Source organism: Drosophila takahashii, chromosome 2L (assembly GCF_030179915.1).
Source record: "Drosophila takahashii strain IR98-3 E-12201 chromosome 2L, DtakHiC1v2, whole genome shotgun sequence".
Classification (NCBI taxonomy): Eukaryota; Metazoa; Arthropoda; class Insecta; order Diptera; family Drosophilidae; genus Drosophila; species Drosophila takahashii.
Genome location: NC_091678.1, coordinates 3,599,937 through 3,621,257, shown reverse-complemented (window position 1 = coordinate 3,621,257; position 21,321 = coordinate 3,599,937). Strand labels below are relative to the sequence as shown.

General features: G+C 39.6%; 7 protein-coding genes across 13 annotated transcripts; 2 read left to right on the top strand and 5 right to left on the bottom strand.

The window, feature by feature from the left end:
* Nucleotides 1-222: 222 nt before the first annotated feature.
* gny (ALG6 alpha-1,3-glucosyltransferase garnysstan) lies at nt 223-1,987 on the bottom strand. The gene is made up of 4 exons (XM_017148593.3): nt 1,287-1,987; nt 965-1,162; nt 748-907; nt 223-679 (listed from the first exon to the last, which is right to left on the bottom strand). Exons 1-4 carry the CDS (start codon nt 1,949-1,951, stop codon nt 275-277), a joined length of 1,428 nt encoding a protein of 475 aa, XP_017004082.2. The 5' UTR covers nt 1,952-1,987; the 3' UTR covers nt 223-274.
* Nucleotides 1,988-2,597: 610 nt separating this feature from the next.
* Nucleotides 2,598-5,844, bottom strand: dpr19 (defective proboscis extension response 19). 5 transcript variants are annotated; one of them, XM_017148477.3, is made up of 8 exons: nt 5,747-5,816; nt 5,484-5,593; nt 4,977-5,098; nt 4,499-4,644; nt 4,204-4,414; nt 4,027-4,138; nt 3,608-3,972; nt 2,598-3,551 (listed from the first exon to the last, which is right to left on the bottom strand). In XM_017148477.3, the coding sequence occupies exons 3-8, from the start codon at nt 5,041-5,043 to the stop codon at nt 3,304-3,306; spliced, it is 1,149 nt and encodes a 382-aa protein (XP_017003966.2). In that variant the 5' UTR covers nt 5,044-5,098; nt 5,484-5,593; nt 5,747-5,816; the 3' UTR covers nt 2,598-3,303. The 5 variants fall into 5 exon arrangements, with proteins under 5 accessions (XP_017003966.2, XP_017003967.2, XP_017003968.2 ...); XM_017148478.3 differs by having other exon boundaries at nt 5,775-5,789; XM_017148479.3 differs by lacking the exon at nt 5,484-5,593 and having other exon boundaries at nt 5,747-5,844.
* Nucleotides 5,845-6,693: 849 nt separating this feature from the next.
* Nucleotides 6,694-8,333, top strand: LOC108062121 (dolichyl-diphosphooligosaccharide--protein glycosyltransferase subunit 1). The gene is made up of 2 exons (XM_017148661.3): nt 6,694-7,332; nt 7,389-8,333. Exons 1-2 carry the CDS (start codon nt 6,747-6,749, stop codon nt 8,177-8,179), a joined length of 1,377 nt encoding a protein of 458 aa, XP_017004150.2. The 5' UTR covers nt 6,694-6,746; the 3' UTR covers nt 8,180-8,333.
* Nucleotides 8,334-8,720: 387 nt separating this feature from the next.
* Nucleotides 8,721-15,657, top strand: rho-5 (rhomboid-5). Its single transcript, XM_017148588.3, has 7 exons — nt 8,721-9,055; nt 9,588-12,423; nt 13,158-13,499; nt 13,571-13,825; nt 14,583-14,840; nt 14,897-15,181; nt 15,244-15,657. The coding sequence occupies exons 2-7, from the start codon at nt 9,613-9,615 to the stop codon at nt 15,517-15,519; spliced, it is 4,227 nt and encodes a 1,408-aa protein (XP_017004077.2). The 5' UTR covers nt 8,721-9,055; nt 9,588-9,612; the 3' UTR covers nt 15,520-15,657.
* Nucleotides 15,658-15,860: 203 nt separating this feature from the next.
* Nucleotides 15,861-17,078, bottom strand: LOC108062070 (uncharacterized). The gene has a single exon (XM_017148589.3). The coding sequence runs from the start codon at nt 16,893-16,895 to the stop codon at nt 16,074-16,076; it is 822 nt and encodes a 273-aa protein (XP_017004078.2). The 5' UTR covers nt 16,896-17,078; the 3' UTR covers nt 15,861-16,073.
* A 278-nt stretch (nt 17,079-17,356) lies between these two features.
* Nucleotides 17,357-19,411, bottom strand: lft (Limb expression 1 family member lowfat). Of its 3 annotated transcripts, none has more exons than XM_017148483.3 (5): nt 19,011-19,411; nt 18,685-18,842; nt 18,458-18,621; nt 18,199-18,389; nt 17,357-18,011 (listed from the first exon to the last, which is right to left on the bottom strand). In XM_017148483.3, exons 2-5 carry the CDS (start codon nt 18,755-18,757, stop codon nt 17,633-17,635), a joined length of 807 nt encoding a protein of 268 aa, XP_017003972.2. In that variant the 5' UTR covers nt 18,758-18,842; nt 19,011-19,411; the 3' UTR covers nt 17,357-17,632. The 3 variants fall into 3 exon arrangements, with proteins under 3 accessions (XP_017003972.2, XP_017003971.2, XP_070071269.1); XM_017148482.3 differs by having other exon boundaries at nt 19,161-19,411; XM_070215168.1 differs by having other exon boundaries at nt 19,222-19,411.
* Nucleotides 19,412-20,056: 645 nt separating this feature from the next.
* On the bottom strand, nt 20,057-21,022 carry pim (pimples). The gene is made up of 3 exons (XM_017148496.3): nt 20,862-21,022; nt 20,475-20,798; nt 20,057-20,418 (listed from the first exon to the last, which is right to left on the bottom strand). The coding sequence occupies exons 1-3, from the start codon at nt 20,899-20,901 to the stop codon at nt 20,177-20,179; spliced, it is 606 nt and encodes a 201-aa protein (XP_017003985.2). The 5' UTR covers nt 20,902-21,022; the 3' UTR covers nt 20,057-20,176.
* Between the last annotated feature and the right edge of the window lie 299 nt (nt 21,023-21,321).

Sequence of the window (21,321 nt, the reverse complement as noted above, 5' to 3'; positions counted from 1 at the left end):
TACCTTCAAAACTTTTTCTCTTATTTTTTGCATAGTGTAGTCACTTATTGATTAAATACATGATAAGATATCAGAAAAAGCGTTATATATTGGATGTGACTAAGTTAAGGCCGCTTTCATATATACAAATTTTTGTACTTATAATTCCACCTTTATTTTAACGCTTAAAATAAAAATTAGCTGAAATCAATAAAACAACTGTTAATAGGAACAATTTACAAATATTTTTTTGGTTTGGTTCGAATGTATTTTTAAAAAGTGTGTGCTTTGGAAGCTAACTTATATTGCAGGTTAGTTGTTGATAATTTCCCCATAGGAAAAATAACAAAAAGTGTCCGCAACTTATAACAGAAACAATTAAGGGCCAAAGATCAGGAAACCGTGGAGGAGCTGCGATTGTTAGAGAAGCTGCCAGTATGGAAATCATTAGAATACTTGATATATTTGCAAAGTACTTCAATGGGGACTCGATACTTTGCTTTGAATTGGAATTAAAACATTTAAATATCAAATGAAAAGCCAAAGTTGATACAAGTGCAGGCACCAGCAATTCATCTCTGGTTAGAAGTGGCAACATGCTGAACACTGAAACCTCCAGGAACATAACCATTTCGTTGGGCCACCATTTAAGTAAGAAGAGGGATGGCAGGGCAGCCAGTAAAATGGTTTTTTCGTGGACCTAAAAGTATAAAAGTTGTTATAAAATTACTTATTATATTTAAACATTTTTTAAATCCAAGTTCTTACTTGAAAAGAAAACAAAAAGAAAGCCAGCGAGGTGTTGAAAAGAGCCAGTAAAAATCCGATTTTAGTTCGTCTTCGAAAGAGCAGAACATTTGTGGGCATGGCTGCAAGTAAAGTGCATCCAATGCACACGAGTGCCATTTGATCGTTGAGTAAATGTTTCCTGTAATATATAACATTAATAACTATCTAAAAGTCCATGTAATGTGGCTTAGCTTACTTTAATTTCCAAACCACATTTACGGCACACCAAACGTTCGCCACCTTATCCTCAAAAACTCCTCGGGCGACAGGAAAAAGGCGATGCAGGACTTGAAGCGCCGCTTGAGGAGATTTCAGCCAGGGGAGCCACAAAATAGCAAATGTTGTCAGGACAACGGCTGCTATACGTGATATTTTGGCGATGAAAGAAGTAAAGCTGTAGATTTATATGAGAAAATTTAAGTAATTAAAAAGGGTAGGTTTTAAGGGTTTTTGAATATTGTTTTAAAAGTTAGATAAAGTTGCAGCGCTCTATCTTTTCAAGAGTTGTTCCTAATCACCTTTTTTGAGCCACACATTCTCCCAAAAGGAATGCAAAGATCGGTAGACTGTGGTACAACTCCATTTGCTTATAGTTCAAAGCTAACGTGAAGAAAAACGAAGCCGTGTAGAATCTTCTTCGCAGGATTGCAGCAATTGCCACGGCGGCAAAGCCCAGTGATATGTTATTGTACTGAAAGTGACCATTGTCGATGAGTATTTGGCCTGGATACGCAGCAATCAGGGTGAATAAGAACAATTTGTCGTCGCTCTGGAAGGTTTTGTCGATGCAATAGACCAAGTAGAGTATTGCCGGCAAATAGATGAGGACGTCAGCAGTCACAACTGTTGCGCGCATGAAGCGTTTGTGCTCCCTCGACTGGAATCCCCTGCTGCTGTGAAGCTCGACAAAGCGGGGATCCATGGACTTGCCTATCCGGCCCACCAAATAGCTGTGGTAAGCGGTCAGAGGCGGATAATCCAGGCCCCAGTACAACAAATCGTTGTTGGAGCTGTTTGTGTACCACTCGCCGACATCCAGGTTCACTGTGACCTCCTGCCAATGGCGCTGGGCTTCGTAGTCGCCATGCATCGGCGGGGAGTCGGCCCCCGAGTAGGAATATAGCGAGATAATCGACCTAAGCGCCAAACCCAAAAAGGCGGCTGCCAAAATTTCGGATTTCATCTTTTTTGTTTTGCTAACATCCTCTAGTGATGGCAGTGCGGTGATGTAGAATCACATAACTTATCGATAACTTTTGTCAAATTAATGGAAGGGTAAAGATAGCACCATTACACGACTCTACGCAAATATTTGAAATTAATTCAAAAGAGATTAAAAAAATGTCAATAAAAATGCAACAAAATTATATTGCTAAAATATACGACTCAAATAATCTCTACTCCCATATGATTAGTTGCTTATGTTGCTAAATTTTGGAATACGATTCGTTTCTTTAGTTTGTCTCAAATCTTAAAAACTACTCTACACAACTCTACACAAATATTTGAAATAAAGTCAAAAGAGATTAAAAAAATGTCAATAAAAATTCAACTTTTTAAAAATAATATTTCACAAAAATATACGATTCATAGAATCTCCACTTCGATATGGTTAGTTGCTTATATTGCTATATTTTTCTTTAGTTTGTCTCAAATCTTAAAAAACAAAAGCTGTTGCACCTCAACGAAGGGACATCAGAAAAACAAGAACTATTATTTAATTCATTCTATCGCTACTATAATCTCCTTCCAATTTGATACTAAACTGAATTGAAGTACACCAAATATACAAGTTTGTAAAAAAAGCGAAACCGATTAAAAAAATTAGGTTTTTATTGTTTCTTAAAATTGATCTGTTTATTTAAAACGTTTTGTTGTCTGCAACAAAATTTAAAAGTGGTTTTGCAATCCGCAAGGCAAACAAAACGAAACTGGCACTTCTGCCCATTTGGATTCAAGACAGCGCCTTTGTAAACGCTCACGAAAGTAATATTTATTTACAGTTGTACATACAGTATATGAATTAGCATACTTCTAAAGGTGCTTACATAAATCAATCTATATACTAAATATCGAACACTGAGCAGAATAACAGTTTAAAGGTGACGATCAAATTTTTCGAGTTATTAGGTAACAAATCTTTATGGCTTTATCGTTATTTTATGCTAATTCCATTGTTTGTAACATTAAAATGTCAGTACCAGTCAATAAATATGAACATCTAAGCATACATTTTATCGTACCACGTTTAACCATTAAAATATGCAGTTTTCAATCTCTTATGACTTATGACATAAGTATGCATTTATAAGTTTTGTGGTAACAAGTTCATGAATTTCTCAATTCAATACATTGCATGTAATGGAAGTCTATTTACAGTTTAATCTTAGAGTACGTAAATGTCTTACAATGCTTACGCATATTTAATATGGTATGTTAATGGTCTATTTACATTTTCTATTTTAAAACAAATATCATTTTAATATTTTCGAATGATTGAAGTTGCTCCATTCCAAAACCAGTCAGTTATAGGTTTCAGCTATGCAAAAGGACTATTATAAATGCTAAGAATACCTTGTGAGTTACTGCTAACGAGAATCGATCTAATACTACCGCGGATATTAGCAGGAACATGCCAGAGAAGTACAAAAGACCTCCAGTCAGAGTTACGCCAGAGGTTCCATTCAGTCCACCCAAAGTGATTAATCCAAAAGTGCTGTTGCCGTTGTTCTCGGAATCCAAAATACTGCGATTGGCGTGTTGCATTGCCGCCGTTTTCTCACCTAATTAAAAATATATGTTAATATATATATATATGGGTAATATTAGCTGCTCGTACCTCTTAAAACATGCACTGTAATGCTAGCAGGACGGGCATTTGATGGAGCGCATGTATAATTGCCAGCATGACGAAAATTGACTTGTTTCACGGTAAGGACACTAACTGAAGGATTCTGAAGATAAGCGGATTGATGTTGTTGCATATAGGGAGTTGAGGATGGTATATTGGAAGTTTTGAAGTTATCTGGATTTCCAAGGACGTTGCCAAGGACGCCATTGCTGGATTCTATTGGCATCGTGACGCGCGATTTGTTCGCTGGCGAACTCCTAAAAACCTGACCATTTTGCAGGTTACTTTGCCCAATCGAGGTCACAACGAATCCACCTTGCGAATCATAATTTATCATTTTACTATCATGATACCTTAAAGAAACAAAATTGATATTATATTATTTATGTTTTTTAAATGCTTCTTACCAAAATACAAATGCAGGGTTCTCGGTAGCTCGCTTCAGTTTGCATTCAAGACGTAAAGTAGAAGTCTCATCAATGTGGAGTTCCGGGGCACTTGAAATTTCCGCTACCGCTTCTGTTAATTAAAAGAGTAAGGACATTAATATTATGATCTTCAATCAAACGTGTATTCTTACTTACCGACAATTTTTAATTCTATAACTATTGACTGAGTTGGATAAATTGACAATTGACATTCATAAAATCCTCGATCTTCTTCTCTTACAGCTTTTATTCTAAGTGACCAATGGCCCATATGACGTGTATGTTCGACTAAGAATCTTTTATCACTACTGTGGGTACTGAGTCCCACTGTCAGGAGTTGAAAGTCCTTTCTACGTATCCAAGAAACCTGAAATGTTTCAAGCCAATTTATTTGATAATATTCGAATAAGCATTAAAAACAATATAGATTACGAGATAAACTATTTCTTACCGTAGCTGGGGAGTTAACTTTGACCACACAGGGTAAAATGGCAAGCCCTCCTTTTTGTGCAATAACACGGGTATTGTTTTTTGTATTAAATTGACTTTGTAAAGTGTTTCCAAAGTGATTTTGAGAAGACGTGATTTTCCCGACATCTAAAAGGTTTTTTTAGATAATTAAACAGAAAGATTGTTTATTTATCATTGAAAATGGGCCTTGACGATACAAAGTTTTAAAACACAAATAGTCTGTAAACCATTTAAATCAATACTGTGGTTTGCAATATTTAGTTGATTGATTCGAGAATGCACTATACAACCAAAGTAAACATATAAAAAAAGCAAAACATCCGTATTTTGGGGATAAATAATGTACAATAATCACAAAATGCAAAGCTTTTTATTATTTTTCATAGCATACAACATTGCGCGAAAGCCTTGACTTTCATTTAATAATTCATTATAAACAGAGTCTGATTTTCACTTACCCGAAAACGTTGAACTAAGGAGTAGCAAAAAACATGATAAATGCAAGTGCCATCTTTTCGGTTCCATTATTCCCAAATTCGTATACTTTGTAATTAAACTTTAGGCCCGAAACATTTTCCTTCTGCAACGAAGTTCAGGTTATAAGTATGTACATATCCGTATGTATGTAAATATGTTTCTAAAAATATTTGTAGGAATACCGATGCATGCACCCACAGCTATGTAAGTATGTAATTGTATCTCTCAGATATAAGATATTTATATGCTAGGGTCACGCCAACAAATTTAATCTTTTATCATCCTAATGGAAAACTTTGGATTACATCGAAGAGTTCACATTACAGCACATTCATTTGTATCTAAGTCCACATGCACTGATGTTTTATGTTCGCGAATTGGTTAAAAATACACATGTCACGGATACTGCTTCATACATTCATACACATGTATTTACTTGAGTTTTATAAAGGAAATGCATACACAGAAATTGAAGGAGGAAAACTCACTTTTTTCTTCTTTTTTTTGCAATGACAGTTCGGCAAATCCTTACGCGTATATACACATTTCGTTTCTAATTGTTTATGCAATCATAAAGCATACACGAATATTTTCATAGCTACATATTTTCGAAGATACAGATACACAGGTAAAGATATATAAATTGTATGTATTGGCCATCAAAGTGCAGATTTCTCACTGCATTTTCATTGGATCGGTGTGTATGTGTGTGTGTTTAGAGAAAATGGCACAATTCTGAATTCGAATTTACTTGGTTTCCCCAAGAATGCGCAGCTCACATTCACACCCCGGCTTAAATACAACTTCTTTTTCGAAGTGCCAATCGTAGACTAAATTGAAGTCGGCAAAAAGCCCCGTCCGTCCGTATAACTCACGCAATCGCATTATGTGGGTCTCTCAAAATGTATTGCATATGCGTGTTTAAGCCAACTCAACTCGCAGGCCGAAGGGATGATGACAGAAATTATTTAATATTATTCATATTTACAGCAGGGCGGTATAATGAATAACGAATCGAGTGAGTTACATAAAAACTGGGCTAACTGGGGAAAGTATTGGTCTTCTAATAAGAATAGCATTCAAACCATTTCAAAAAAGATACATTTTGGTGTCAATCGATTGCAGCGGTAAAGAAACAGCTGACTGTTGTAAACCAGTAGTTAGGTTAGGTCAGGTTGCTTTCTTAATTTTATTACCTTTCTGTTTACTAATACGTTTTTTGTTTAAAGTTTTTTATTCAAATTTATAACCTCTATAGAAAAGGAAACATTTTATTCACGATTTTAGTTACCTTATAAGAATGGTAAGAATCCAAAGATTGGCTGACATTCTTGCAGGTTAAATCAAAAATTTTAGACATACAACAAGATTTCTTAAGAACAACCGAAGGGAAGATACCTACATATATCAAGTGGTATGTTTTAATTGTGGCACAGTATCGCTTGGGGGAAGTTTCCTCAGGCAATAATGCCTCCGTATTAAAATTTAATTTAAATCTTTATATAAACTAAACTATATATAAACTAAACATTTTTTTGCGATATGATAATATCGCATGATAAATTTTTTTAAATTTATAAAAGAAATTCCAATTTAAAAGTTTAAAACAAGCTTATTTTTAAGATATCTTGGAATACCACTAACATTTAATCGTAATTGCTGGATTATTACCGCCCCTGTGCAACGGTCACTCTGTGACGCTTTGCCGGCTGAAAAGTACTAAATATCCCCTACCGCTTTGAGATTTTCTAATGTACGTGTCCAAATTCGAGGCGAGCATGGGTACCAATTTTGTTATTTATCTGGCCCTAAGTGCATTCCTGTGCCTATTCGGTGCACATGCGGAGATAGTTAACACAAATGTCGAGAGGACACTGGACCTAACTTCGCAGCTGGTGAAGACCACAACAAAGATTTCCGCGGAAGACTCAGCCGGCAAACCCATTGCCGAGTACGTGTTTTTCACATCGGAGCCCAGCCTTGCGTACATATCGGTGAAAGATAATGCCGACAAGAATGTCCCGGTCAAGACGAATGCGCCGGTGAAGGGTGAGCAGAGCTTCACGATCACCTTCCCGAAGGCCTCCGCCAAGCAGACCTTCCTGGTCGAGACGGTGGCCTCCAAGAGCATCATTCCGCATCCCGAGGAGATCAAGCAGAACGACAAGCAATTTGTGAAATATGTGGGCAATCTGCACCTGTACTCCAAGTACAAGACGAATAGCCAGAAGACCAATGTCAAGCTCAGCTCCTCGAACATTTTGTCGCACACCCAGGTCAAGCCTTTCTCGGTCTCCTCCAACAAGATCACCCTGGGACCCTACGAAAACGCAGAAGGTATGGGAATCTTCATACCCCTTAGATCACAAATTATAATATATTTACTTAAACAGCCTTTAGCCAGGAGGCCCTGGTTATCCACTATGAGAACTCCGCGCCCTTCGTCACCGTCAACACTTTGGAGCGCACCCTGGAGATCTCGCATTGGGGCAACATTGCCGTCGAGGAGTCCATTCAGATGACCCACACCGGAGCCAAGTTGAAGGGATCCTTCTCGCGCTACGATTTCCAGAAGGAAGGACGCTCCGGTCTGGCGGCCCTCAAGTCTTACAAGACATACCTGCCAGCTTCGGCGTCTGGCGTCTATTACCGCGACACAAACGGCAACATTTCTACCTCCAACATGAACTCCGTGCGGGACTTTATTGAACTTGAGCTGCGTCCTCGCTTCCCGCTCTTTGGGGGCTGGAAAACCCAGTACACCCTCGGTTACAATGTTCCCTCGTACGAGTACATGTTCAACGATGGCAACAAGTACCAGTTGAAGATGCACCTCATCGATCACATCTACGACAATATGGCCATCGATGAGGCCACCATTAAGATTATACTGCCCGAGGGTTCCAGCGACATTAAGCTTCTGACGCCCTACTCGATCAGCAGGCTGCCCAACGAACTGGTGCACACCTATCTGGACACCACGGGTCGCCCAGTCGTGTCTTTCTCCAAATCCAATTTGGTGGAAAGCCACATTTCAGACTTCACGCTCTACTACAGCTTCTCGAAGATTTCCATGCTGCAGGAACCTCTGCTGGTTAGCGGCTTTATTTATATCATCTTTGTGGCCACCATTATCTTCTTGCGCTTGGACTTTTCAATTACATCCCACGCCCATAAAGAATAAGTAATCGTAATGTCTGCTTTGAGTATAGTTTTTCTCATCATCTAATAAAGTATAAAAAGAAAATAAAATAATATTTTGCTATACCAAACGAAATAAATAAAAGATTGTTATTGATGGCAAGAAAATAATACTAAAATAAAAGGCGTAATTTAAATATAGTCAGGCAATTATTTAAATAGTATTACAGCAATTCATGTTTAAGGGGATATTTATTTTAAAATTGGTTAAAATTTCTAACAGATGAAACATAATCTATTTAAAATTTGGGTAATAGAGCAACGAGTATTTTGGTTATCGGTTTACTCGCTGTAGCGAGTAGTAGGTTTAGTAGATTTTGAAATTTTTTTTTTATTTTTTGTTCACATTTAATTTTTTTTGCTTGCCCTTTGTAATAAAGTATCTTATATTTCCTAATTAATATTGTTAAAACTATTTCCGATTTTGACACCCATATTGCTTAAAAATAATAATGTCTAGAATCCGCAGTGGGATATTTTCTGTCATCTCAAGCAATGTATTTTGCGCACGCGCAAGAAAACAGGAAAAATTATTCCGAGTGGTTTGAACTTTTTCGACGAGTGTGCTGTGTACATATGCATTAGTGGTTATAAAATTGTTAGAAAAAATGGATTAATCAATTTGAGAAATTAGTAACTTAAGTGATAAACAAAAACAATTAAAAACCCAAAGGACAGTACGCTGAAATTGAACATTTTGGGACAATGTACTTTTGTACTTTTTGTTATGGAGATGGAGGTGTATGTGGAAAATCGATATAGCAATTTTCGGTCTGTAAACAGGCTTAAACAAAAATAAAGATGGAGTGAAAAAACAGTATATTGCATTTATAAAATTAAATCCATCGAACCTGCCAAAGTGAGTTTAATGTTTGTAATTGCACCTATTATAATATTAAGTGTTTTTGAAGATATCCTGATTAATATTATGTATACCAATTTTTAACACCTGATTTTGCTAGTTATTCAGTAAACAATGCTTACAAATGTGAAAAAAAAGAATGTGTATGGAAACATAGTCGTGAAAATTTGCAATAGAAAAGTTTTTTATGGTGTCAGTACCCCAGTACTTCGGATTACTCATGTGCGCCCTTGGCCCTCTTTTGTATTGTTTGTATCTGAAATGGAGATGTGGCGACTAATAATTTTAAAATTGGAACCATATTTTTTATAGGACAAATTAGTCCTTAATTCACTAAGATAAATTAAATATTTTAAAAATCTCTAATCATTTTTAATGATATACCATTTTCCTAAATTGCAATTTATTAATTGGGATGAGTACTTAAGTTTTCACTAGATTTTAAATATAACTAAAAATAATATCGAAATTAGAAGTAGGAGCGCTTCCGGCCACAAAATAAATCCGATTTACCGATTCTATTCCCCAGATCGGAAAATATCAATTCTTCGATTATGAGTTCGAATGGCAGTGACCTGGGGCACAATAATAGGCGGAATGAGAAGGCCAATCCCGACAACGTCCACTCCTCGATGCGTGGGAGTGGCGGCATGGGCATGAGTTCCACCCGCCGGAAGTCCATTAACTTTCAGAATCAGCTGCAACTGGCGTTGGAGTCGAATGAGTGCGATGTGATGTACTGCAGCCTTTCCTCAGGCCGCTTTCGCACTCCGAATGGCGAGAATTACCCGCCACACGGGGGCAAGCTGAAGTTATCGCCGCTGGAGAAGTACGATGATGCGAATAGGGGCGTGCCGCCGCCCTCGCCGGCTCCAAATAGCGATTGCTTCGCCACCTGTGTGGCCAATCAGCTGCCTTCGCAGTCGTGCACTGTTGGGTCCCTCAAGCCAGATACTTCGGTGTTGCAGAAGCACGGAATGGGTGGGAATGGAATGGGCAACAGCGGAATGGTTGGGAATGGGAACTATCATCAGCGCGGAGTTTCGCCCAATTCCAGATACCGTTTGGAGCGCTATCGCGAGTCGCAGCCAAGCAACCAGACATCAGCAGTGCCCTCGGCCTCTTCCACCTCCCGTCTCCTGCTGCCTTCCAATGTACCCTTGCCGCTCTCGCAGTGCGAGAACTACAATGCCTACCTGGGATCCACGGTGCACACGCCGGTCAAGCGGTATGTGCCCACCCCGCCACCCGCAATGGAGATCTACTCGGATCTAAGCATGTCCTCCTCCTCGCCGGCGGGCAACCTGCCCACTCCCGCCGCCGCTGCTGCCGTGGCCGCCGCCTCCTCCTCCTCCGCATCCTCCTCCTCCGCTGGGCAGTCGCAGTACGCCAATATGCCCTATGCCAGCTACCGCTCCAAGTGCTGCCACAGTGAAGCCTCGCACGGCAGCCTCAGCCGCACCTCGCAGACCTACGCCAGCTGCTCGCCGGCCTGCACCTCGCCATCGCCGGCTCCTTCGACCAGCATGTCGATGGTCTTCTCGGCGGCCAGCTCCTGCTCGCCCATCATGACGGCCACCACAGGAGCCTCGCGGTCGGGTAACCACCGTGGCGATGATAGCGACTCCGTGATTGTGGTGGCCCAAGGAGGAGGCTCCGTGGCCCAGATGGAAGTGGAAAATCCCGCGGCAACTTGCCTGCACTGCAATACAGTGCGTCGCACGACGGGCGTGCATCAGACCACCCAGACCACGGGTCCCATTAGTCCGGTGCCCATAGCCCTGCCCGTGCCCTTGGCCATGCCAGTGATCTCCGCCGGTCTGGGTGAGCAGATGCCCAGCCAGAACCTGGAGGCGAAAAGGCTTGAGCCTCCGGCATCGAGCCAACACCAGCTGTACCGCAGCCAGATGGTTAGTAATCCACGCCTGCAGCACATCCACCACCAGACGCAGCAGCACCAGTCGCTCCAGGTGCTCCCGCAGCCGCAGCAGCTGCACCATTTGTCCTGCAAGAAGAGGATTGGGATCTACATGCGGCGCACCACCTCGCAGTTCTTTGGCGTGGAGCCCAGCACCGAGGTGGCGGACTGTGCCCTCTGGCAGGGACGCCATCGCCGCCTGGCCATCCGCTGCTTCGGGATGTTCGACACCGAACTGGAGTACCACATGCAGCAGGCGGCCGCTGGCGAGGATGCGGGTCAGGGCAATGGAGGTAACAGCAACTATGCACCGGATAGACCGGATATCCTGCCCGTTCAGGATGCCCTGGGCATGGACATGACGCTATCGGGGGATAACAGGCGGCAGAAGTGCTACACCAATCGGGATTTCCTCGCCGGGGAGTTCGTGGAGCGCAAGGCATCGGTGGGCTACATGTTCGTGGCCATGGTCAGCTACCTGGTGCACATGTTCAACAAGCGGCGGCCCATCCAGATGCACCGGGTGCGGTGTCCCTGGCAGTGGTCCCGCAGCTTTGCTCCGCTCCACGTGACCTCGCATGGCAATCAGCAGGCGGAGGGGGAGTGCTTAACGGATGGTTTGGAGGCCATCATAGATGACGAGGTGTTCTTCGATAGTCCCTGCGAGATTACCGGCGCGACGGTGAACGAGGAGAGCTCCGAGATGGGCGGCAGGCAGGCAACCAAGACGAGACCCTGTGGAGAAGTGGGCGTGAGTGTCTACATGGCGGAGAGGCAGCAGAACGGGTGGAGAACCTCCGCTTTGAATAGCGGTGGCACTGCCAGCAGTGATATCAATCTAACCGGGGAGCAGAACTCGCATCCCGCTGGCCAAGCTCACATTCCACTCTGCAGCTCGGTCTCCAGCCAAATGCAGCCTGCGATGAGGAGCTCCCATTCGACCACCTCCACCTGCAATCGGGGCAATCGCATTACGGCTCAGCTGCTCGATGGCGTCCTGGAGAACTCACGACGTCCGCCGCTCCGTTGCATCAAGTACTTCTCGGTGAACGACTTGGATGATCGCACCGATCATCGACCCTTCTTCACCTACTGGATCAACACGGTGCAGGTGGTGGTGCTCATCCTCTCGATCATCTGCTACGGCATCGCTCCCATTGGCATTGGTTCGGAGCAGAAGACCGGGCAGGTGCTGGTCACCAGTCTCAGTCTGCAGACGGTTCAGCATGTGGAGCAGCGGAACCTTTGGATCGGCCCCAGGCACATTGACCTGGTGCACATGGGCGCCAAGTTCGCCGCCTGCATGCGACGCGACATCAAGATCACCGAGGTGGTCACCAAGACCAGGCGACACGAGAGGGAGACGGCCTGCTGCATTCGGAACGATGACTCCGGATGTGTTCAGAGCTCCCAGGCGGAGTGCTCCATCCGAGGACTCTACCCTACGGTGAGTGTTAAATTTGAGATAGTGAAGGTAGGGGTAATCTAAATACTATTATTGGTTGGTCTACATGTTCCATTTAGTCCTTTTTAAAGGACCTTAAAAAAAAAATCGAATCACACGCGGCTCCTAATTATTTTTATTAATTAATGTGATTTTTTTAGATTTTTATGTCAATCCGTTCTGGGTGAACTTTGCTACTGACCGTTTTTTAGAGGTCCAATTTTATATTAGTTTAGATCACTTTACCGGGTAAAGTTTACCCAAAACTTAAAGAAGCTGGGAAATATTTCGGATATCATATATTTTAGCTTGGAAAAAAACTTTTTCTAATTTTCATTGCCCAGAAATCAATATGGACGTGGAAGAAGGGCTCTAAGTAAAGGAAGATGATATAAATTTACTATAATAGATAACTATATCTAAAACTCAAAAATGCTGGTAAATACATATTTCGGATGTTATAAATTTTAGCTTGGAAATAAACCAGGAACCGTGATCATTATGATGATTAAATGATTAAAAATCAACAATATTCATTATTTTAAAATAAAATAACGATTATTTTTGAAGAATATTATAAAAATTTCAAAAATAAAAATCATGGTGAAAATGGATAGATTAACCAAAGAGAATTGCGTATGTCGATCCTAAGTGCTTGATTTTTTGATTCAAAAAATATATCAATAAATATTATTTACGGTCCCTGAAATAAATCATTTATAATTTTCATTGTTCAGAAATCGATATCTACGTGGAAGAAATGGTCTCCCAGTGAGTCGGGACCGGGAGGAAGGATCTCCGGTTCGGTCTGCGGACTGGATCCCAAGTTTTGCGATGCCCCCGCATCGATAGCTCCCTACGAATGGCCCGATGACATCACCAAGTGGCCGATCTGCCGGAAGACCAATTCGTTTACCCAACGATATCGCTACAAGGACCATACATCCGAGCACATGGTGTGCGAGGTGATTGGACATCCCTGCTGCACGGGTTTATATGGAGAGTGCCGGATAACGACCCGCGAATACTGCGACTTTATAAAGGGATATTTTCATGAGGAAGCCTCGTTGTGCTCACAGGTATTTCTGCCTCAATATTATAAATTTCTAACTTAATTCATGTTTTTCTTTTGAACTTAAACTCAAAATAGATATCGTGCCTAAACAATGTGTGCGGAATGTTCCCATTCATTTCCGTGGAAACTCCGGATCAGCTGTACCGACTGCTCACATCGCTCTGCATGCACGCCGGAATCCTGCATCTGGCCATTACCCTTATATTCCAGCACTTGTTTTTGGCCGATTTGGAGAGGCTGATTGGAACCGTTCGCACAGCGATTGTCTATATAATGTCGGGCTTTGCTGGAAATCTAACGAGTGCCATTCTAGTGCCCCATCGTCCAGAGGTATTTAAAGTCTAGAAAAGGGGATTTATAAAGTAATTTAAGGGGGAAATACATATAGAACTGTAATTTCTGTCAGGGTTTTTCGTGATTTTTTTTAAGCAATAAGGAATTGTGCTGGGATTTTGTAACTTGGCATGTTGATTACATTGTTCTTATATCATTTTAACCAATTTTTATTTTGTTTTTATCTTTTAAAATGGAGGCCATAGAAATTTTTTTGTCAGGCTGCTTTTAAAAAAATTACGCCAGGTTCGAATCGTCTACAGGTCGCTGTGCAGATCCGTTTTTTATGAAACCAAGTTTATTTTGTTAAGAAATAATGAAGAAACTGTCTGAACCTAACTTACATAGAATATCTCAAAAACTTTGGTAGTGGCACTTTTTCAAAGCCAAACAGCTATTTTTTTATATTTTTTATAGTTTTTGGCTAACCAAAAATACTTAAACGTACAAATTTCTACATTAAGTAGGTTCAGACAGTGGGCAACTTTATTACAAACATTTCTGTAAAAGCAGCATGATGATCGAGGCAAGAAAAACGTGGTTTCGAGAAAAAAGGCATTTAAAGTAATGAAATATATGTATCTACTGCACAAAGAAGGTGGGTGCCGTCATACTGGTATAAGTTCCAAAATAGGTCGAATTTCTTCATGAAACTTTCCTGACACATTTTTAAAGAGTTAATCTTCCAATTTAAGTAATAAAATCAAATTGAATTTTTATCTGTTCCAAATTAATTAAACTTATAATCCAACAGGTTGGACCCTCTGCATCTCTAAGTGGTGTGGTGGCCTCGCTGATTGCCCTGCTGGTCTGGATGCATTGGAAGTATCTGCACAAGCCCCACATTGCGCTCTTCAAACTGCTGCTCCTGTGCAGCGTATTAGTCGGAATCGGAACACTGCCTTATCAGCTGAACTTCCTGGGATTGCTGGCTGGAGTGATTTGTGGCTGCCTTTTAACCGTGTCCCTAGTGCCATTCACCACCTTCTCGAAATACGGTCGTAAGAAAAAGGTAAAACCTATAGCTGATCCTCTGGCTTAATTCAAAACTAACCCAATTATTTTCAGATAAATCTCATTTGGACCTGCGTTCTGTTTCACCTCGTCGTGTACACCGCTATGATTGTGACCTTTTACATTCACCCCAGCGAATTCCACTCCATTAGCTTTGTAGATATGTTTAGTAATAACAATGGATACGAAAATTTCACCAATACCGATCATCATGGCGTTGATGTGGTCAGCAGCAATACCCGATACTCGCAGACGCAGAACTCCCAATATTATTATCATCATCACTCGGATGACATTATAAGGAAGAGCGTTACGTTTACAGAGAAAGCTCTTGTTTCGGTAGGTTTCAAAAAACCTTCCATTAATTTTACAATTATATTAATATTTTGTTTTCCTTTCAGCACATTTTATATCCCGCTGCGCCGCGGAAAACGAGCGCCCAACAATGGCAGGAAGTAGAGTATAGTCGTTCGTTTAATCACCTTTCAAACTATAGTGATCGAATTAAAAAAAGTATTGGAAATATATCAAAGCTTAAGCAAGTGTTCACTTCACCCATTAGATTCTCAAACAAGAACAACCACTCTAATCTTATGACTGAATTAACATCGGTGCACTCCGAGAATAAACAGAAATATTTAGGTTACATCAATAATACTGAATTTAACGTCCTTTAATATTTTACATATTAATCGAATCAATTCATGACAAAAATAAATTTGACAAGTTTGAGTGCACAAATAGATAACAATTATATGAATAACGCATTAAATGTCTATTTATGTATGTATAATCCGAACTTCAAATGAATAAAGAATAATTAGTATTAAAGGTTTGTTTTGATTTTATAGGGAATATATGGGAAATCTTTTACATTCAAAATAAAACATTTTTAATTCAGTATTTATTTTCAGTTATTCTACTTGAATTTCCTTAAATCATTTCAGGGCTTTTGCTAAGATTTCAAAAATTAAAGAGAATCAGATGTCCTTTCATTCGGCGTAATAATACAAATCGGTTTTAGGTGTATTTAGAAATGCTGTAATTCGCAGAATATACCAATGACTATGTACATAATATACAGTATAAATATTTAGATTAACCAACTGAAGTTTAGAAGAGCTGAAATTGTGTAATTGAATTCACAAATAACATACATATCGTACACTCGAAACTTACAAATATATTCAGAGACAGGGTTTTGAGTTAATAAAGGTTTAGGAGCCAATAATTAAATATACATCATCTCGGCCATTGAGGACATCTTTTTTGGAATATGAACAATGGTGTCGAAGTAGCTGGCCAGCTCACCGATGGTCACATCATCACAGTTCCCGGGGTTCGTGGAATTGTAGCTGGCCTGCTGCGAGCACGTGGATCCCATTAGCGAAACGGCTGAGAGCGATCTCGTGGCGGCGGAGACGGCTAGCGAGTCGCTCTTATGGCTTTGAAGTCCTGAAGGTCCTGGCTCCTCTATGGAACTTTCTGAGCGACGTCCCTTCGATGAGTGCCAGCTATTTCCCAGCGTGCTTCTCCTGGATTCATCGAGCATGGCATTGCACTCGCCGATGACATCGCGAAATGCGCACGAGTAACTCGACTTCATGTCCTCGTTGACCTGGCCAACAATATCACTGGTTTCGTCCTTAGGCTTGCAGGCCACAATGCGTCCGCTGCGCACAGTCCACTTGCCATGCTCGCAGCTGTTCAGGGACCTCAAAATGGGCTGGCGAAAGAGGTTCTTGCGCTTTTGCGAATGCTTCTGCACTCCGTGGGAGCAGCTCAAGGGACTAACAATCTCGAACGATTCTTCTGGAACAAAGGAGTCCTCCTGCTTGCAGTCCTGCAGGCAACTTTCGGACCTGCGACGCGGTCTGCACTTCCAGCGGTGTTGTGATCGTGGCTTGCAGCTCGTCGATGCCTCTGGATTGTCAGACGGATCGAATCCATTAACTGCATCGTAAAAGGGGTTCCGTTCCACAGTCTTGATGGGAGGATGAGTCTGTGTTATTTTCAACTTGTCCAGGTCAGCTGGTAGCTCCTCGGACGCCATGGTGTAGCCAAACCCGTGTATTTGTGGTCTGATATCGGCTATATTGGCCCAGTTGATCTGTGCTCAATGTTATTTAGTGCAGTTGAGCTGCTTAAAAACAACTTTTTCTCCGTTTTTTTCTTCTATTTTTATTGTATGTATGTGTTACATTCACAGAAAAACAGACAAGGTAGCAACACAGATGGCTTCGATTTCGAGGGATGGACTACATTCCAGTTTTGTGGGAAGAGTATTTTTGAAACGATGGAATGGAAAATGTTTATTATGCGTTCATGTAGTTTTAATACAATTTAAAAAATATTGTTGGCTAAAAAAAATATCTTTCAAAATTCTAAAATTTTTAAACCTTAATAATTTATAAATGAACGACCATAGCAACAACTACAATAAGAAAACATTTTCTTGTCGTTACATTTTAATAGCTGAAAATGAATTTCCTTTGATAAAATACATATACAAAATTAAGTTAAAATAATATATTAATTTTATTGGGTTTAGTCTTATTTTTGTAGCAGCTGTTTTTAAAAATCACATTGTCAAAGATTTTTAAAATTAATTTTTTTTTTAATTTGGAAGTGGTTGTGGGAAGTGTAATATTTTTTCCGCTTGTTTTTCATCATGGAGATCATATGGTATGCCAATTAAATAAATATTGATCTTTCTCAAAGTGAAATTGTATGATTTATCTAAAAAAGTGGTTAATTTCGATCGTGCAAGATGCCTGTTAGTTTTCTTGATCAATCATCAATAGAAGCCGAGTTAAGGGCACTGCCGCCTAGTTGATTGTGAGCTATCATAAGGATGTCCTTCTTCTCCTTCGGAAAGCGCAGTTCGCGACCAGCCATACGAAAGGTCTCCAGCTCTCTCTCGGCGAGCACTAGTTCCCTGCGGATAACGCCGGGATTGTCGTGTTCCCTGGCAATCCAATCCAAAGCCATCTGTGACCGCATCTCGTCGTCCAGGCTCCGGTTGGAGTAGTGGGCCACAACCTCCTGCCTGGAGCAGTGGCGTTCGCGCATTGCCTTCAGCGATCCATTCCAGTGAAGCAGTTGAAAGACAGTCATAAGCTCCTGGAACTCCAGCATAGTTCTTCCCTTATTCGCCTCCAGCATGAATCTAAAAAAAAAATTGTTATTAGAAAGTGCGTATGGATGTTTTTTTAGTTTATTAAAAATGTTTCCTAAATAAATGGAGTTTTTGTTATGCCCTCTGTTACGAAAAAATTTTATGGTGAAAAATAGAAGAAATAATATAATGAAAAAATGTACTATATACTCTATTTTTTAAGCATTGATGATCTCACCTGAAAGCTCCTATTCCAGACTCTGTTCCCTCGTTGATCTGCGATGTTCCCTTGAACGAAGTTCGGGCATCCTGAACAGCTTTTTGAATAAACTCGTCGCTGATTCGGCGCGATGGGTGCTCATTGAACACCGAGTTCATCAGCGCAATCTTAGCCGAGCTGCGACGGGCCTCTGCCTTTGTTGGACAGTTCTAAAAAGGACGATAGGTATTACCAGTATAATCTCTTCCACACCCTTTTCTTGCAGATTTATACTAACTTGAAAACTTCCAAAGCAGCTTCCGCCAGGAAGAGTTACGAAACAAATGTATGGCTGGCTATTAGCTGGAATCGATTCGTAAATTACAAGAGCCCCGTTCTTCATTTCGGCTCCACGGGATTGCTTCATTTGCCAAAACTCTTGAAGGGCTTCTACCACATTTACTGAAATACACAAATATGCTTTGTTTATTTGTGTATGTTGAATATTTCATTTAATAATCTCACCTCTATAATCTCTATCCTCGTAAAATCCAGTTACCGTTGGTAAAACCCAAAAAGGTTCTTCGGGGTAAACCATTTTGCAGATTATTCAAGTTATGTTGAACAAAGAATTGTTTTGGGTTTTCTTTAGCTCAAGTATAACAGCATATCATTCAAAGAGGCTGCAAAAATTAGCACATAATTATTTAAGTGTTCCAGAAATATGTAATGTTTATGTATTAATGTAACTTGTTTGACTACTGATTGCCAATTAAAATGTCGCTAATTAATTTCAATCTGGATTTCATCAGACAGGAAATATTATACATTAACAGCATATGTTTACATACATATACAAGAGTTGTATTGTTGCACTGGTGACACTGCCACGTCTTTAAACATATGTACATCCCAACATCCACCGATAATTGCAAGTTTGTCGCCTAAGTCTTTCGATTCGGTGTAGTCAAAAAGTATGTTAAAAATATATATTTTTATACCGTTTGTCGCAATAGAACAAAATTTATACACAAACACAAGTATAAATGTACAATTGCATACATTAAATACGCTCCTTCTTCTTCAAATGTGTATTGTCATTCGTCTGGTTTATACCGCTATGGATTTTTACTTTTCCATTTTGATTTATACATTTATATCACTAATTTTCACTTTTATTTTATTTAAGACAACGGACCACTAAGGTCATCAACGAGACGAGAAACCTTTCTGCAGTAATGTAAAAAAAACTGGATACATTACTGTGTTTCAGTGTTGCCAAGTACTGGCTACCAGAAAAAGGCTAGACCCCACACCGAATTTAGCTTGAAAAGGCTAGATTAACTCTTTGGCTCTAAATCACAATTTCATTTGCATTCGGAGGTGACATAAAAAGAGATTCCTCTTAGTAATAGGAAAGTAATGCGATAATGATCCTGTAAAACATAAAATGCACAGGGACCGAAAATAACTGTTATTGTAAATGTTTCTTACCAAAAAAAATCATGCACTTAGAAGAGTCCTAAAATTTGTTTATATACACCATAACATAAAACTCATAACAGTTACGGTCCCTGAAAATGCATAAATATTTTAGGGTTAGAGAAATGCGGGTAAAATGTATCAATAGCATAAAAAGCATCAATACAAGATTTAACGAGTTCCGCCCAAACAGATTTCCGTATATTATTATTGATTAAATCAAACAATGATTAAAAAACGTATTGAATTTGTAGTCTTCATTCTTCGCAGCAGGATGAGTAAAGAAGGAGCTAGATGCGGATACATACATAAATGATATTATTTAAATTCAAATTATAAATAAACAGTAAAGATTTTATTACTTAATTATATTTAAATCATAGTTTTGAGATACAAGTTTACATCTGTTTAAATAAAATTTTTCCTAAATTAATTCTTGATATAATTATAATGTTTATCTTAGAATACTTGTCTTATTACAATGATAACTACTTTTATTTATATTAATCTAATATACAACCGAATTATTAAACACTTAAAAAAGAATATCAACATTTTCCAAGAAGGGCATTGGCGGAAACAAGTTAAAAACGTATTCGTCCTCTGCAGTTTCAATATTTGGTAGGTCGTATGTGTATGGGAGGTCATTAAAATCGGAATCTAACGGAGGGAGACAAACATTTTCTAAATGATTTTCCAATGTGCGAGGGTCACAATAAAGTTGATCGAACAGGGATTCATAATTAGGTTGGTTATCCGACCAGGATTCCAAGATAGCTAGAATATCACAGGATTGTATTTGATGTTTGATTAGTATCATATTTGGGACTTACATTTGCCGCACTTCTTTAAACATTGCTCGTTTGGAAAGTCCATATAGTCGAACAAATTTACGACTTGGACTTCGCAGTGTAACGTGTAAGCGCCCAAATAGCAACTCGTTGATTTAATTTCTTCTGCCTCCTTGTGTGCAACATTTTCTTTGGGGTTAAGAGCCTTGCGAAGCGATAATTTGGCAATACTGCCCTCTAGTTTCACAGCATTGCTTTTAAATGGGGTTATACCAGGAGTCTGGTGCATCACATTGTCAAGTTTTCCAAGTGGTTTCTTTATTACTGAATTGGTGGAGACTGCACTTTTTATCGGATTTGCCGGCACTGCAATGTTAAATGGTCATTAAATAGCTTAATTCCATAAGAAACTGACTAAATTTAACTTACAATTGACGCCAGTGTTTTCCTTGTTCAAGATGTCTTCCATTTTATAACTCGGGTTTGAGTAAAGTAGAGGTTTTGATTAAATTCTAGCAGTGTGCTGCGGTTCAAAATAATCCCTATGAAATCGAGCGGCGCAATTTTAGAGATGGGAGACTCCGAGTGCCTTATCAATAAATTGCCATGTATCTGAAACGATGGAAGAGGAACATTTGAATTTTGAATATTTTCAAATAATAAGGAACATATGAAAATATATAATAAAGAATAATTAAAACTCATTAAATACCTATTTTAATACATTTTAAACCGGACTAGCCAATAATTAAATAAAAAGTATAACATATTTAATTTCTAGGTTTTTAAGTATGGTTTTAAAAATTATTTAAAAAATTGACATTGACATATTGTAACATGAAAAATAAAATACAAATTCAATTTCAGACGTTCCTAAAATATTTCGCTC